Consider the following 18,255-nt stretch of genomic DNA (forward strand, 5'->3'; position numbering starts at 1 on the left):
GGAAGCTACAGATATTCCGATTTGGTCAAAAAGAAGAAACAAACGTCTAAGTTGGGGTGACTTAGAAGAAGCTGTTTTCCAAAATGCTCCATTTAGAATGGAGTTTCTTCCATGTAGCTCTCGCTGCAAACTTTCACCCAAAGAAACATTTCTCCTTAAAAGTTATTTTTAACAACTAATTACAAACGTAATATTTGTTGGAAAGTTAGAAAATTGCAAAATGCAAAAAAAAAAAAAAAAAAAGAAAATCGAAAGTTTTACCCATAATCCTACTATCCAGGGATCACTTCTGTTCATATTTAAGTAGAAGCCCTCTATTAGGAATGTCTGCAGATAATTATTTTACTTTTATTTTATTTTACAAAAATAAAATCCTATTAACATTTTGCAACCAGCTATTTAATTTACTTAACACATTATGATCATTTTCCACATCAGTATAATTTCTACAACAGAATTTTTAATGACTGGGTGTTCTCCATAGCGTTGTGAAGCAAAAATATTAAAATATCTCTTTCAGACGCTTCGATTGTTTTCCCATTTTTCACTAATGAATCTTTGCTGCTCTCCCAAGAGTTTTTAAAGGCAAGAAGTAAAGTAGGCAGTGACATTTGGAGATGCAGGAAGATACAGTCTTTGACACTGGCCCAAAGGTAAAGCTTTAAAACCAAATTGGGTTCCCTGGAGTAAAATGGTCATTTTTCAGCCACAGTCCTCACCGTGTGGGGCACCAGGAAATAGTTTCAAGGTGTCAAAGATGCCCAGGGGCGAACAGCAGTACTGTACCCATCGGGGGAAAGAGTAGCCCCATAAAGAAGTCTACAATCCTACTCAACACGCAGGATGATAATCTACGCCCTAAATGCTTTTATCAGAGGAAGTGACGCTATCCCCAACATGAAAAGATTTTAATCACCAGAAAACAAAAGTGAGCTCATGAAGGGTGAAGAAATTTGCTGAAGCTACCACAGCTGTCAGTGGGAAGACCAAACACAGCCAAAAAGTTGACAACTACAAATAAAACATCCTTCCCCGCCAGGTACCACAGGTATAGCGTAAGTAGTGCGCATTTCAAATATAACACAGAGACCAATTCTAAAACAATACGCGGGAGCTTCAGCTGTCCCCAGAGTTATATCCATTTTCTCCCCTCAACACTTCTGAGACCGGAACAGGGTGGTCAACAGAGTAGGCACTTGTGTGTAGGATTAAATGGGAGGAGTAAGACTGAGGACAGTTTCCATGCCTGGTGGGCAGGAACTTCCTCTGGTTTCCATAATGTTCCTTTTCCAGTCATTCTTCTTGCTCTCTCTGGTCCTCAAATATTAGAGCGGACACATGGCTACATGTGTAAGCGTGTGAGTGGGTGTGCCTGTCTCGCTCCTTTCTCTTCCCATGGCCCCATTTTCCTTGAGGGACCAGACATCTATGAAATTCCAACTCCATGTAATGAGGTGCCCTTTGGGTGTCGCCCAGGGGTGGCCTCACAGATATTTCGAATTTCACAAGCTTGAACTCACGACTTCTGAAAACTTGCTTCTCTTTCTCTACCTTGAATAATGGATTGCCAAATTAGAAACCTAGAATGAAAGCCAGAAGGAGGGGGGCAGCCTCAAGATTTCTCCACTGAACAAGAACACCGCCACCCCCCCACCCCCGACCAGTAAGACTAAAAAGCCCCTCAGTGCAGAAGGCCAAACCACATGCTAGCTGATGGTCATTCATGACTGCCTGCACAGGGGCCCTGGGGAGTAGCCTAGTCTCAAACTGAGGCTCATCTTGTCTGGGCAAGAACATCCCCATATATATTCAAGGGGATGCTGTAATAAGGAAGGAAAGGAACTCCTTGCCCTGTAACCTGAGGACACTCTGCATTTTCTTTCACAACCATTGCTCTTCCTACAGAATGTATTTTGTCTGCCCCCGGGTCATTCAGCCTTTTTTTTTTAAAAAAAGAGCCTTTTTTACCGTGGACTGTGGGATCAGCCTCTCACCAGTTGCAGTCGACCCAACCCCTAAATGCGCATTAACCAGATCCTGGGTCAGCTGTTTTCTGCTTGGCCAGAAAGCCGTGTAAGGCGTTCCCTATAATCTCCTTAACCAGGACATAGCTATTTGATTTCCCACAGCGGACACTTCTGTTGCCTCTCTAGTATCTCTTTCCCTCTTCCCTCCTGTTGGAATTTGCAGATTCCAAAGCAAATAAATTTCAATGATGTAAGTCAATTCCAGTTAGGTTTTCTGTTATTTCAACCCAAAGTACCCCAAACCACTGTTTATCTTTGTGTCCCTACTAACATCTGAAACATTCTGAGAGTGCCGCAATATATTCTTATAGGTGGAGAAAGAAATGAATGAAGAAAATTAGGAAGGAAGGGAGGGAGGGAACAAGGGAAGGAGAGAAAGAGAAGGTCGGAAGATGTAGAGGTCAACACAGTCAAAATTGCAGAAAAATAAAAGCTAGTCTCTTGAACAACAGATGTTAGCTCATATCAACGTTTACCTTTCCACATTTGGGGAGACAAGCTAGAGTAAATATGCTTTCATTTGTCTACAGGAAAGTCTGGGAAAGAATAAAGAGAAAATAGATTGGAATTAGATACCATTCACTCTGAATCTAGAGGTTCACATCTTGCCTTACACCAAGAGACTTAAATAACCAATAAAGACTACCTGCCTGAGTCTTACTTCATATGTTACTATTCTTTTACTTGTATTCCGTATTGATAGCGAAATCAGAAATGTATTTTGCAAGAACGTCTGCACAGTTTGCAGAATGGGACTCGTGCAATGCCCCAAGTCGCCTACACCAAAAAAGCCTGCAGAATGCATTCAGTGAGGCTGATGACACGGTATAATCAGTGTTTCTCCCGCCTATGGATGAATAAAATCATGGGTCTTTGGATAACATGAAAAAAAAAAAATGAGAAAACGTGACTAGTTCTATTTAAATGCTTATTTTTAATTAAATACATAACTGATCACACAAGCACAAAAATACATACGATACAGGTGAGGCTAATTTTTCAATAGATTTACATTCAAATCAGGAGCTCTTCTCATGAGTAGGATTGCTGGAAATCAGTCTTTTCTAAGACTGGCCACCTCACGCATATGCAAAATGGTAGGATTTGAGGAGTGCCTGAAAAGCCTTCAGCTCAGAAACCTCTCTTCACCGTCCCATGCAACTGGAAAGCAACCACATCCTTCTTGAGGGCTAGGTGACTCTTACTGTTACTTCTTAAATGCACGAGCCTCAAAAGGGTCACATAAAAAGCAATATGGTATGTGAATCCTGAGCTCCTTCTGGGGAATGACATTGTTGGATGGCTTCTGCCCTCACAGATGGGAACAGGACAGTGAGGGTCTTAGATGGGGCTTCACGGGATGCTTAGCCAGGTGCCTCTCTCTGGAGATGAGATTTGGGAGCTAGAGCGTTCTGTGGGAGAGCAGGCCCAGGTGAGGCGCCGGGGGGTGGGGGTGAGGCTTTAGTGACCGTGAGGGCACAGAGGCAGCTGTATGCCTACCAAGCTGCAGAATGGAGACAAGGGCACTCTTGGCATGAGCAATGAAAGAACGAGGTGGGGGAGGGGGGAGTGGGAAGAAATATCTTGAGCTCGATTAGCCCAATTCACCACCACCTCCCAAAGCCTGTCTGGTGGCCCAGAGGAACATCCCTCCTGGAGCTCCATCTCAGGACCCTGGCTCCACCCAGCTTTACCGAGCGGGTGCAGAGGAAAGACAGCCAGGCAAACCAGAACAAAGGCAGGCTGGCTCAGATCCAAACAAGAGAGCTGTCACTGCGGATTTTCCCGCCTTTCCTTCCTGCCTCTTTCCCCTCTTGTCCTCCCCAGGTGCATGTTTCCCACGCTACGTTCCTTCTTCAACTCACCGGAGTCCCTACACTCAAATCAACCACCCTTCCCAAACCTTATAGAAGGTTTTAAATAAAAGATAAATGTCATCAGATGTGCGAGAGCCCCAATTATGGCTCAGCATATTTGTTTCGGCATGGGTACTGTTTTGCTTTCAAACTATAAACACCGTAAAGCTGGGGACTATTTCTGTGGAAGGGGTTTGCAGTTCAGTGTTCACATGGGCATCCAGGAACTCGATGGGCATTTAGTGTTTTATTTCATATATGTGTTTTACAAGGGATGTGACTTTCATCATAGTCTCTCTCTCTCTCTCTCTCTCTCTCTCTCTCTCTCTCTCTCTCTCTCCGTCTCTCTTGGAAAACCAAATTTGAGGACCTGAAAAGAAAGCAGGGGTAAATTATATGGTACTTTCAGTACACGTTCCCCACGCTTTCTGGGTTTTGTGAGCAAAGACAAAATTCTAATCCACTTAAACACACGGTCAATTTGAGTCTTGGACCTTTAGATAAGAGAATGCCTGAAAGACACTGACCTTGGTTCTGGTCTCTCAAAGATGCGGTAAGTGAGGCTTACAGAAGCAAAATGACCTTCTAAAATCACATGACACAACTGGCCAAAAGAGCTACCTTAGGACAGACATGGGAGCCACTCAACGGTCATTGCGAGGGAGTGGAATCTAGAGCAGAGGTGCACAGGCTGTGGAGCCAGACGGATGAAGTTCAAACGCAGGCTTTGCCAGTTACTCCCTGGATGCTCTGGTATAGGAAAGAACTTCTCTCTGCCTCAACTAGCTCACCTGTGAAATGGGGCCACAGATGGCACTTAAACCACTGGGTCATCACGAGGACCAAATGGGTAGTTTATACCATGAAAAGTGCATAGGAGAGTGCTTAATGTGTTAATAAACTTCAGCTCTTTATTCGCGTTATTTCTGTATAATTAGTATTTTCTTACTAATTATGATCATCACCGTCATTATCTCATTTCCTGAAGGCTTTGAGAACCCGGCCAAGTAGGCCCAGAAGGGAGTCAATCCAAAACAGAACAGCGCCCCCTGTAGGACGAGGCCACATACACAGGCGCTGCCCTTCACCCACACATGTGCAGCCCAGTTCTTTCTTGGACGCCGGCCTCCTGGTCAGCTGTGGCAACCCCATTCCGACCACACAGTGGCCAGCTAGCTCCATCCTCCATATCCCACCTCACCTCCCCCTCCCCGGGTGTGACTCCACTTCTGTCACTCGCGTGGCTCCCCTCACACATCAGGTCCTCAAGCCCCACGCTTCTCCCGGGCACCACAGCCTTGTAACCTGCACGGTCTCTTTGTTTTTAATTTTTTTAAGTTTACTATTTATCTTGAGAGAGACAGCACAAGTGGAGGGAAGGGTGGAGAGAGAGGGAGACGGCGAATCCCAAGCAGGCTCCACGCCGTCAGCACGCAGCCCGACTCGGGGCTCGAACCCACAAACCCGTGAGATCGTAACCTGACTTGAAACCAAGACTCAGACGCTTAACCCACTGAGCCGCCCGGGCGCCCCTGCACAGTCACAGTCTATTTTTAAGTGCAGGTTTCTTTTTTGCCCGCTTAGCTGAGCACCTGCATCAAAATCTCTGGAAAGAAGGTCCAGACACCTGCCGTCTAGGGGTTATTGATACACGAGTTTCAGCAGCACTGGGATTCACTGATTTCAGGCACTCGTCTCTTCCTTCTACTTGGCTACGAACTACATTACCCACCCTTGCCCACTTGGACGCCTTTCTCCACAATTCCGCGTCCACAGAACGGTAGGTTTTTCAAGGACGATTAATCAAATAAACGTTTGCTAACAAGTCAGAGAGCCAGCTAGGATTCTGTCGCGCGAGGCCGGAGAAGCCAGGTATGACAGACCATTGCTGCTGCTGCGGAATCAGATATAGCAGCTGATACTCTGAAAAGCCCCAGCAAGAGTAAGGGCAGGCCAGTCCTAATGGTATGCAGGGGGGGTGTGCAGTTAAATAACTCCACTCCAAAAAAAAAAAAAAAAAAAGGCAGCCGTAGAGGAAAACACACAAAGACCCAGCTGCCCACAACATGAATAGCCTGGCAGGGCAATCCCATCAGGACCCACGGAGAATACAGATCAGAGGGAAAGGGGGAGTCTGAGTGGGCCAGTGCCTCGATGGTGCTAAACCATCATCCATTTTCAGCCCCTTGGCCTTTGCTTCCTCCTGGCTCTCTCCCTCCCCAAATCCACCGTTATGCAAGCACAACTTGAGAGCTGTTTAAGCAAAAAGAGCTGGCCCTGTGTGAATATGGAGGGTCCCGTCCGCCGGCCCTGCAGCTGGGCCTGAACGACATTGTGCTCATTATTCGTGGCAGGCGTGAGCCTGAGAGAGAGAGAGAGAGAGAGAGAGAGAGAGCGCTCCTTCTGCAGCTGGCATTTTGTGAGCTAAGTTACTCGTCAGAATCCAAGAGGAAACACTGCATTTTGTTCCTGTGGATGCCTGGGGGCGGGGGCGGGGGGAGGTCGGGGCATTCTAAACAGAAATTTTAAACAGAAATTTCAAAGCTCAAAAGTGTAACTTTGTCATTGTCTTTGAACAAAAGAATATGACTCGGAACACAAACAGGATATTATCATTGCCGATTAAAGAACTGTCAACCCCAGTGTGTTCAAGTTAAGATGTAAATGTATAAAGTGCCTTGTAGAACACAATTTGAACAATGACACATGGGGGGGGGGGGTCTTCCTTCAAATAGAATCCTAAAGCTAGAGCTGGCCCAGATTATGATTATCTGCACCTGGAATCTCATCTTCAAGATTTCTAGGGATGGAGAGTTCAGAAACTTTCTACAGCCCGGTGGTCTGTGTTTTTCACCTTGAAGGCCAAGGTCTCCCCAGTGTCCAGGTGAAATCACGGATGATCTCCCTTTGTCTACCCAGCCCCACTGACTGATGCCAAGCCCACCTCATTCTCTCGGGTGTGTTCTTCTGAATTCCTTCTATTTTTTTCCAACATCCTTTTAGAAGTAAAATAAGCGAACACAGACCTAAGGCAATACACGGAAAAAAAAAAATTACTCCATGCATCTCGAACCCTATGCTCCCTTTCAGGAAAATGATAGTTTTTACTCTCCTAGCAAATATATATCTCCCTAGCAAATCTCTCTCTCTCTCTCTCTCCCTTTCTCTCTGTCTCTCTGTCTCTCTCTCTCTCTCTCTCTCTCTCTCTCTCTCACACACACACACACACACACACACACACACACCTCTTTCATATCTTGATTGGATTGCTAGGCCTTTTACTCTATAACTGCATCCCCCTCCCATTTAAACATACTCTGCAGACTTTACCAAAGGCACCTCCCCTCCTTGTACTTCTCCTTACTGACTGCATCTTGCTTCTGAGGGACCCTTTTCCCCAACAGGAACAGAATTCAAAATGACTCTGGGAACCCTCTAAAGGATGTATAACACAATTTGATCTCATATCACTTTCAAATTTAACGAGTACTTCCCTAATGCCTTTGTATCATCCATTTATCCAAAGCGCTGCATACACGGGGACCTAAGACCAGTTCTGCAGACCCACGGACTCCTGTCGAAGCACAGCCTCTGGCAACTGCTCTTTGGAAGCTGAAAGTTCACCTTAGCAGAGTTACCATTTACAATCACTTTTGGGGGGCACCTGGGTGGCGCAGTCGATTAAGTGGCTGACTCCTGATTTTGGCTCAGGGCACGGTCTCACGGTTCATGCGTTCAAACCCCGCATCGGGCTCTGCACTCACAGCACGAGAGCCTGCTTTGCATCCTCTGTCTCCCTCTCTCTGCCCCTCCCCGACTCACTCACACACTCTCTCTCAGATCTCTCTCTCTCTCTCTCGAAAATAAACACGTTTAAAAAATTTTTTAATAAAAAATAAATAAATAATAAAATCACTTTTTTTTTTTTAACAGAGTCCTATAACCCGCTGGCCTAAATCTCTCTGACGGATCCGCACAATAATTAGAACAGAGTCTGGACCCCTTGCCTTGATGACACCACACCACACAACACAACTTTCACAACTCCCCGGTCCCGCTGCCCGTTCTTTTCCGGTACAAAGGACGCCAACACCATGGCCACCTATGAGAATCCGTACTCCCCCTCCCTTCTGCCTGAAAGATTCTTCCGCAAGTTCCTTCAGACTGGCTGTCTCAACCGCCAGTGCTCACCTACCTGTATTTTCTCTTCCCTCCCCCGCAACTGGCAGTTAAACCCCACAAAGATGCTGGCGGGAGTGCTCCACTGACCCCAGTGCTGGGCCGAGGGTGAAGCCCCCAATGGATATTTGTGAACTAAATGACCATGTGTGGGGTTCTGTGTACACAGCCGTGACTCAAGATTTCCGTAGCCTCCAATCTGACCACAGCTATGCAAGACCTGGGGAGACGATGGAATATTCTGGCAAGAAAGCTAGATGGATCTTGACTTCCCTAACCTGGAAACGCGATAAGGAAAGGAGTGTGTCTGTAAGGTTATAAAAGAAACCCACATGCGAACGCACATGCTTGTTTTATTTTCTTTTCACTACTCAAAACAAAGTTCTACCCCTTATTTAATTTTTACTCCTCCAAACATATTGCTGATGACGAAATGTGCACGAACATATTTTCTTTGTTACCTCTGAACTGATTGCTGTATTCATCAATTCATGCACAAAAGAATATCAAGTGAGAAAGAACCCAAAAACTTACCAAAATTACACATTTCATTTCTAGGGTTTTTTTTTTTTTTATACTGTCAGCAGTATCGTTTACATAAATGAAAAATGTTTTTTAATGGATTCTGAGACATGAATATTAGTATAAATTCAGAGCGCCCAAGCCAAGCAAAAATGCAACATTTTTTCTCCCAAAGGAGAACGATACTGTTGTGAAATCTCTTTTTTATTCCGCAAGATGTGGTTTATTCAGAGTGCAAATACAAGGGAAGGAAGGATCACGAAGGACAGAACTTTTCCCGTGTACATGGGTTCAGATGGTACAACAAATGTGGGCAGAATACTATTCTACTCATACATACTAAAACTTGTGTCTTTCGTGCGTACCTGAAAACAAGGAAGAGAGCCAGATCGCTAAAAATAAAGCAAGAGACGGATTCATACAACCATCGCTCAGTGAGCTTTTATTAGCTGTTCTACCTTTTCATTCCTTTAAAAAGTGACCGTGGGGGAGGGGCGCCTGGGTGGCTCAGTGGGTTAAGCTTCCGACGCTTGATTTCAGCTCAGGTCACGGGCTCATGGTTTGTGGGTTTGAGCTCTGTGTTTGGATTCTCTTTCGCTCCTTCACTCTCTGCCCTTCCCCCACTCACTCTCTCTGTCTCATGATAAATAAACATAAGTAAATAAATGAATAGTTACCACTGGTAAACAAGTGTCTTAAGGCTACACACCCTTTTGTCTCTCCCGCTGGCTGCGGGCCACATGCCACATACCTTGCAGCCACTGTGAGTCCTGGTCTTCATCAGGGGTGTAGTGGTGCACAGCTCAATGGCCTCAGGCTCGTGGAAGATGACTGCTGGGAGGGGGTCCTTCTTCAGTGTCAGGACATTCAATTTAGACTTCAGCATGGTCTGAAAGTGCTGACGAGCAAAAGGAACAAGCAAACAAATAAATAAAGAAGCCAACTCTAGTGGAATTTTTTGGAGCAGTATGTGGTGCAACGATACATCAGACCCAGTAGCAAAATCTTTTTTATTAACTCTGTTTTACTAGGGAAGGTCAAGAGACACTCAGTCACATGAAGGGGGAAAACTGTCAGGATGCCCCTAAGTTGACACCGTGGGAGACAGGCAACCCCCCACACAGAGACCACGGGAACATGGGGTAGCGGTAGAATCACCAACACCTTGCTCTGGGAAGTTCTTCCAAGGTGATATGTAGAGAGAGACTCCTAGAGATTTAAGGCATGTTGATTTCAGCCAAATAAGTGAAGATGTTCAGAAAAGAAGATGATCGGCGCTATTTGGGGGGACAGTCTAGAGCTAATGAAAAAGGAGAAGAACCAATGAAAAGAACACAATAATCCTGCTCTCTGCCTTCCCCCATTCTGCCATGCCCTGGCTGTAGAACTTTAGGAAAGCCACCACTTTTCAATAGACCATTTCTCTTCCTGAGTCTAGTAAATATCTATTCTGCATGCAGTTCCTGTCGGCACCCGTTTTGAAATATAACCAGAATGCAGCGACATTTAATAACTGCTATGTATACACCCAGTCCAGGCCCCATCTTTGTTTGGTCTACCATAGCATCTGGTCCTACCACTCCCAACCTTGACCCAGTGCAGGGTATTACCACAGCACAGCCAGGGGGGCCTTCTCAGCTCAGATCACAGCTTGTCACCCCTCTGGTAGGACTATCTCAAGCCTTCCCTTCTCACAAAAATATTCCAAGTCCTTGCCTTGGCCTTGAAACCCACGCACAATTCAGGGACCTCTGCCTCTCTAACCTTACCTCCCACTCCTCACCCTCCCTCTCACTTGGATCCAACCACAGTGGCGTCTTTATTCTTCTGAGGATAAGGCAAAGACACACGTGCCTTGGGATGTCTGAACATGATCCCCCTGCTCTAGGATCTGAATCCCTTGCTTCTGTATCTTCTTGAGGACCTTGATCAAATGTCACCTTATGAGACAGGCCTTCTTTATCAATATTATCTAAAATAGCAGGTGCGTGTGCCCCCCCCCCACACACACACAGATGGCTTCGTGGGCCTGCAACCTGCACCATCACAACAGGATCCCCATGCTTAGGAGAACACCATGCTTGGTTTAATGCTCTTGGGTGAATGTCATGGTCTTGAAATCCTTCATAAATTTATCTTTGAGCCTGTGTTTTGTAAGCTGAGTCCAATGAAACAGTAGAGTACATGCATGACTAGAAGAGATACACACAATAGGTGCATCCCCTGATGCCTAGGAATTCAACAAGATGCCAAGCGAGTACCAGGCAAGCATATTAAGTCCATGGTTCCGTAAGCAGTGCACTGGCAGCCCCAGGAGGCCATGCTTTGGAGGGAGAACTTGATTCAAATGCAGAAGTAAGTCAGTTGTATTTTAACAAACATGAATGATCAAGGAACTCTAGCATATCCCTTCTATTTGTAGGACTTTCCTGTAACAGACAACTGAAAATGACACTGAAAATGACCACAGAGAAGGAAAGGGACAGGGAGGACAGCCACAGCTCCTCCTCCCTTCGGTCCCTCCTCACTAATCTGCAAGCTAAAGGTAAAGTGTCAGGAGAATGTGCGTTTTTAGAAATGGAACAGGGGCACCTGGGTGGCTCAGTCGGGTAAGCAACCGACTCTCGATTTCAGCTCAGGTCGTGCTCTCGCGGTTTGTGGGCAAGAGCTCCACGTCAGGCTCTGCACTGACAGCACGGCACCTGCTTGAGATTCTTTCTCTCTCTGCCCCTCCCTCGCTCGTGTGTGCGCACTTTCTCTCTCTCTCAAAACAAACAACTAGTTAATTAATTAATAAAAAGAAATGAAACAGGGGCAGTGGGTGGCTCAGTCAGTTGAGGGTCTGACTCTTGATTTCAGCTCAGGTCACGATCCCAGGGTCGTGGGATTGAGCCCCATGCTGGGCTCTGCAATGCGCATGGAGCCTGCGTGGGATTCTCTCTCTCTCTCTCTCTCTCTCTCTCTCTCTCTCTGTCTCTCTCTCTCTCTCTCTCTCCCCTCTTCCCATCCCCCACTCATGGGTATGCACTCTCAATAAATAAATAAATAAATAAATAAATAAATAAATACAGGTGAGTTAGTTTTGTAGCATATTTCCACTGTTCCGGTAAGAACAAAATTCAGATGCACATAGGAACCAGGAAGTGCAAACTTCGTGTCATTTCAACGCTTCTGCTCCTATCCTTGCATTTAAAGTGGGCATTGCACAATACAACGATGAGTGGTAGATTCGTGTTAATAATCTCAATGTTGAATCTCTTTTTAGTTAGAACAGCATTAAACAACAAAAGCAACCCACCGATCAAACAGAAGAAAACACCATGACTGTGCCAGAGACAGATGCACGAAGAAAAGTAAAAAGCTTTATGTTTCAGTGCCTTTAGCGGCACTTTTCTCTACTTTTTGAATATAGGACTGCATTTTCATTTTGCCCCGGGCCTCACAGAGTATGTAACCAATTCCACATGTACCTACTCATCGCCGTCCATCCCCTTCCTCCCCTTTATTATTCTCATCAGTACTTGTCACCACGAAAACATTACGTATTTTGTTTCTCTTATTTTCTGTCCTCTTCCATTAGAACATAAATGCCATAGGGAGCAGAAACTGTTTTAGTCAATGAAGTATCCCAAGAGCCTAAAGCAGTTCCATGGGGCCACACCGAATCTACTAGAACTCCCGACGGCCACGCTGATGGTCATTTTTATGTGTCAGCTTGCCCAGGCTACTATGCTATTATCTAACCAAGCACCGTGAAGATATTTTGTAGGTGTGATTAAAGCCCATAATCATTTGAATTGCAGACATAGCCTGGCTAATCTGGGTGGACTTCATTCAATCAACTGAAACAACAGGTGAGGTGAGGCTTCCCTGAGGGGGAAGAATTTCTACTTGTGGACTGCGGCTTCAGTCCATGCCCAAGAGCTCCGGCCTACCCTTCCTGACAGCCTGCCACAGGGGTCTCAGCCCGGCCTCGCCAGCCTCCACAACTGCATAAGCCGGTTCCTCGAATAAGTCCTGAGGCATCTCTCCTACTAGTCCTCTTTCTGATTTAACCCTGACGAACACAGCCACCTTTCAGGATACAAAGTCGCCAGCCTGATACTTGGTCAAATGGGAGGGAGATCTGCTGTCCTATTTCTCAGTGAATAGTGATTTGTATTTTTTTATTTTTTTAATGTTTATTTTTGAGAGAGAGAGAAAGAGAGAGACAGAATCCGAAGCAGGCTCCAGGCTCTGAGCTGTCAGCACAGAGCCCGACTCGGGGCTGGAACCCACAAACTGTGAGATCATGACCTGAGCTGAAGTCGGCCACTTCACCGACTGAGCCTCCCAGGCGCCCCTGATTTGTATTTTTTAAGACCGTAAGGGCAGGGGCGCCTGGGTGGCTCATTCCGATAAGCATCCGACTCTTGATTTCCTCTCAGGTCATGATCTTGCGGTTCAGGGGTTCGAGCCTCTGCACTGACAGCATGGGGCCTGCTTGGGATTCTCTCTCCCCTTGTCTCTCTCTCTCTGCTCCTTCCTTATCCGCGGGCATGCACACTCTCTCTTTCTCAAAATAAATAAATAAATAAATAAATGAATAAATAAACTTAAAAAGAAAAAGAAAACACAAGGGCAAGTTTTCAAATTAATCTGGAAGTTTCTGCCTTTGTTCTTAATTGATTCCAGCCCGACATCTGGTGTTACAAAGAGGGCCTGGGAGGAGCACCACAGATACGTGACAGGGAGAGGAAAAGCTGGTCGCCTTTGTGAGACAGCAACTGGGGCCATACGACGAAGAGGGTAAAGAGAAGAGTAGCTCAGAAGAGGAGCTAATGAGCAAGGGAGGACACTGTCCTCGCCCGCCATCTTGCTGGGGGCTCCGTGAGCAGTACATGAAACCACAGCTCACCTGAGCCTGACTTTTGCCACACAACAAGTTCCTAAAGATGGCACCAGAGGTGACTCCACTCCCACGAAGTCCGGACAACTACACTGCCCAGAATCTCTGAGATTGTCTGCCCGTCCCCACTGGGGGACCAAACGCCACGGCTACTGGTTTGGCCGTTGAGCGCAGCGAGAGCCTGGAAGCTGCGGGCCGGGCGCAGGCAGCCAGAGAGCCAAGGAAGAGAAAGAAACCATTTTTAAAACCCCGAATCGGGGACAGGAAGATAACGGAGTGCAAATGCCAACTTCCACACGGGCTGTGTAACCTGAACCACCTATCTCTTCAAAGCCTTGGTGGCCCTCCAGCTCGCCGATCCGCCGTGCACCCTGTCCCTGAATACCTCCCCTCGAGCAGACACTGAGGCAGGCACAGCTGGAACAGAAATGAAATGTTAGTCTCTGCTTGAACGGGTTTCTCACAGAGAGCTGGACGCTGTTCAATCAAATGACAACTGCAAACCTGTGTGAGTTCATCGACTAGCTGCAGAGAGAGAGGCTAAGGCAGTATCTGAAGGTGAAATAGAGACAATTATTCCTTTTCTGGAAAAAATGCATTTTGTTTTCTTTAATGGCTTTGTCCTTTTTGCCCACAATGAAAGGATAAGGCTAAAGAGGGAAATACGATGTGAATTATCTGATGAGTCATTGGGTCTGCAAGAATACATCTTTTTATAGAAGGTTCATGTAACCGTGAGTTGCTCTTGAAAATCTAGGAACGAACGGTCCAAGTGTGACGGTAGAGCTGTTTCTGCTAAGAACACTCTTCTGCCCCCCTTTGAGGAAATGTCTCCACTGCTGTAGCTGCTTTGTGGAGCGGGGCCGTCCCTGCCCCCGACCCTGGGAAAGAATATGCGACACAGGCTGACCGCCTGAGTACCGCGTGTCCCTGGCCAAAGGCGTTGGTTCAGAGGAAACTCAAGATTGGCGGGACAGACTCTTCCAGGAGACTGACTGACTCACAGGGTTGCTAGGCCAAGGCGATGTGAGTAGGAAGCTACCGCTGACCTCCTCACCCGCCAAGGTCAGCCCGAGAATAAGACCACCCGGAGACCAAGAGGGACGAGCCATGGAGAGTCACAGACGTGACCTTGCCTAGCCCTGGCTCCCGCTGCCTCTGACTCGGCTCCATCCATGGACTTACTGAGAACGAGAACCAGGACCTTCTCTCTTACGCTTAAGCGAGCTTGCGTGAGGTGTCTGTTCGGAAAGAGTCTCACCGATACAGATTACTTTCTGATGAAAAAAAATCACCCGAGACAATAAAACGGAGCCACTAACAAAACGTTAAAAGGACTTCATAAATGTTAAAACTACAGAACAGAACAGCAACATTAGCTTTTAAGGAAACATAGAGGATCTTGCACTTTGTTATTTGAATAGGTGGGGCCTTAATGATAAAGCATCGATAATAATTTAAAGGAGGTGTTACGGTCCCCAGCTTATTCGTGTGTACAATAAAGCTCTGTGGGTTACTGCCGAAACGGGATGAATTCCAAGTCTCAAGAGAGAGACCAAGAGCATCCCTGCAATGACACCCATTCAGGTGGCCAGCTCTCTCGCTGGGTGGTAAAGACAGCTCCATCAAAAGGGCAAGGCCTCGTACTTCCTGGGCCTCGGTGTTCTCATCTGTCACGTCTAAAGGGCTACGTTACGCCATGTCAAAAACGGCATCGCTTGTTCTCCGCACGGATAGACAAGTGCAGTAAAGACAGTGCAACTTACCACGATCCAGGAGCCTTCGAAAAAAGGCAACAGAAGAGGAATCGAAGAGAGGAGCTTGGAAAAGCCATTGCTCCCAAATGAAAGATACACAGAGTTCCGTAAAGCAAATGTGTTATTCATTCTCACAGAAGGGAAGTGAGCGGGGTTGTAGAAAATTAGGGCACTGCCCCGGACAAATTAGACAAAGCTCGGCTTTCTGCACTCGGTGCTTTATGCGCAATCCTAAAATAGAGCCTCTAAATCAAGCCCCATTATGCGGAGGGGGTAATCGCCATGCCCTGTATAATTTTACAGTTGGCGCCTGCTACTCCTATTCAGGCATTAATCTCTGACAGTTTAGCTGGCAAGTATTTACATATTTTACCAATTCAAATCGGGTGTATCTCACCTTTGTATTGACTCCGTATCCAAAATATAAAGCATCTTTTGAAGGCAAATCCTGCTTCCTCTCTTTCTGGGATAACGGAACACTATCCTCACTCAAATGAAAGAAAAGGCATTAAGGTTTTAATCCCTGGTTCATCCTTGCATTGTGAAGGCTGGCAAAAATGGTCAGTTTTAACTTGCAAATGACTGATTCAGTAATGCCCTCATCAAGCTTCAGAAATATTGCAAATGTTCTCCTTAAGAGAACCACAAGGAACAAGGGGCCAATCAAAGAAACGGAAAACTTCAGTACCCCAAACAAATGTTAATTTGTGCCAGCGTGCAAAAATCAGTGACGCTTTTACATGCTGCACATAACCACACTTCATTTTATTCCTGGGGGGTATGTAAGAATTAATCAAACTTAGTCGTAGTTTCCTTACATTTTATACCTCTTACTTTTTAAAAACGTATATTCAAGCCCCAAATACTGGAAAAGGAGCCAGTGCGATACTCCATTCTGACCTTAAATAAGATCTCACTTATCATTTTCAATGTAAACTCTTACATGTCTGCTTTTAACTATCCATTCAAAAAGACAAAACAAAACAAAACAAAAGCAAGAAAACTCTTCTCCTCTTAAACAAACAGCAAATGGTTTGTTATACGATTAAGAGGAAACAGGTGAATGAATAAAAAGAAAATTTTACTTAAATTCAATTTTCATTTAAAATACATTTCAATGCAAAAGATTTTGATTTTCATTTCTGTCCTTTTTTAAAAGTAAAACAGGGTTGGATAATCTCCCCCAAATCTAGCAAAGCATATACAGAATCGCCTTCTGTCATTCAAGGATTAATTTTTGTTTAATGCAAAGAAAGACCTATAGCACTATGGCATTCCCCTTCTTGCTGCAAAGTGTCCCTAGTAATTGCCTTATTGAAAAAAGTTCCAACTGAATTTCAAAGGCGTACCTCCAGACACTCCTAAATTTAAAAGGTTGTCTGTATCTGTTAAAAGTGATAGCTATTATTAAACTAACTGAAAATACTCATGTTCGCACACCCATATTTATTCATGCAGTTTTAATTATGGAAGCATTTCTTTTGAACATCACAGATTCTCTCAAGAGATTATGTGGGAGAGGCACAGAAATAACTCTATGCCCACAGAGCACGCAGAAAGCCCCCAAGGCTTACGAAGAGCTCACTGGGGAGGAGGAAGATTTTAGCACAAACACACAAGAACGAAGGTCAGAAAAGGTGAAGCCTAAGTATGCTACCGTAAGCATCTAACAGCGTATGTGACATGGTTTAATATCATCAGAAGGCGATAAGCTAAAGGTATACTATACGAAAGCAATGACTAAAATAACAAACCAAAGAGTTACATGCATTGACAGGAGAGATAAAACAGAATCATAAAAAAGGGGGCAGAAAGAGAGGACAAAGTTAATAACAAAAAACCCAGCTGAGACAAGGAGAAAATAAATCCTAAAATGATAGATTTAACATCTATAAAATTCATACCACTAGTAAAAAAGAAGGCAGATATAGTGAGCGTTGAGGAAGACGGCCTGATTCTATGTGGCCTACAAGAAATTCACTCAAAATATGAAGAGGCACATACAACTGGTAGGCCACAAGGCACAGACAAAAACTACAAACACAGTCAGAGATTTCAATCCCACTCTCTCCAAAACTGATATACTACACAGACAGAAAAGCAGCAAGGATCTATAAAGTTTGAATAACGCCACCAACAACGCGACATGATTGACATTTCTAGACCACTCCACCCAAAAACAACAGGATTCAAGGATACATAAAACACTTACCAAAACAGACCAAATTCTGGGCCATAATTTTTTTTAAAACACCCCAGTAAATTTAGGAATCATATTCTACAAAGAAAAATCAACAGAAAATTCTCTGTAAAATTTTCAAATACATGGAAACGAACACAGTTCCAAATAACCCATAGATCGAAGACTACATCAAAAGGCAATACAGAAAGTACTTTGAGCTGAATGGAAATGAAAACGTAACATATCAAAAATTCTGAGATGCCACTAAAACATACATAAGGGGAATTTTATAGCACAAAATGCCACTATTAGAAAAGAAGAAAATTCTCTATTCAATAAACTCAGCTTCAGCCTTAAAAAAAAAAAAAAATGAAAGAATAAATAGAGTAAATGAAACCCCAAGCAGAAGATATCAAATAATAGGGGCGCCTGGGTGGCTCAGTTGGTTAAGCAACGGACTTTGGCTCAGGTCACGATCGCGCGGTCCGTGAGTTCGAGCCCCACGTCAGGCTCTGTGCTGAGGGCTCAGAGCCTGGAGCCTGCTTCAGATTCTGTGTCTCCCTCTCTCTCGGCCCCTCCCCTGCTCATGCTCTGTGTCTCTCTGTCTCTCAATAATAAATACACGTTGAAAAAATTTAAAAAAAAAAGAAGATACCAAATAATAAAGATCAGAGGAGAAATCAATGAAATATAATGCAGAAAACCTATAATCAATACAACTGAAAAAGCCTATCCACAAGTTCACTCATTCTTCCTTTGTCTTTGCTGAGTCTGCCGATGAGCTCATTAAAGGTAGTCTTCAGCTCTGTTACTGTTGTTGTTTTCCTTCCTATTCATGTTTTCC

The 18,255-nt window shown here is 45.0% G+C and overlaps 1 protein-coding gene across 2 annotated transcripts in view; it reads right to left on the bottom strand.

Moving 5' to 3' along the window:
• The window catches only part of PID1 (phosphotyrosine interaction domain containing 1), a 228,876-nt gene that overhangs the window by 113,791 nt on the left and 96,830 nt on the right, over window positions 1-18,255 (bottom strand). For both annotated transcript variants that reach the window (XM_042950395.1, XM_042950396.1), the window contains exon 2: window positions 9,336-9,482. In XM_042950395.1, the coding sequence (XP_042806329.1) occupies window positions 9,336-9,482 (147 nt within the window). The remainder of the gene's footprint in view (window positions 1-9,335; window positions 9,483-18,255) is intronic.

Source organism: Panthera leo, chromosome C1 (assembly GCF_018350215.1).
Source record: "Panthera leo isolate Ple1 chromosome C1, P.leo_Ple1_pat1.1, whole genome shotgun sequence".
Lineage (NCBI taxonomy): Eukaryota > Metazoa > Chordata > Mammalia > Carnivora > Felidae > Panthera > Panthera leo.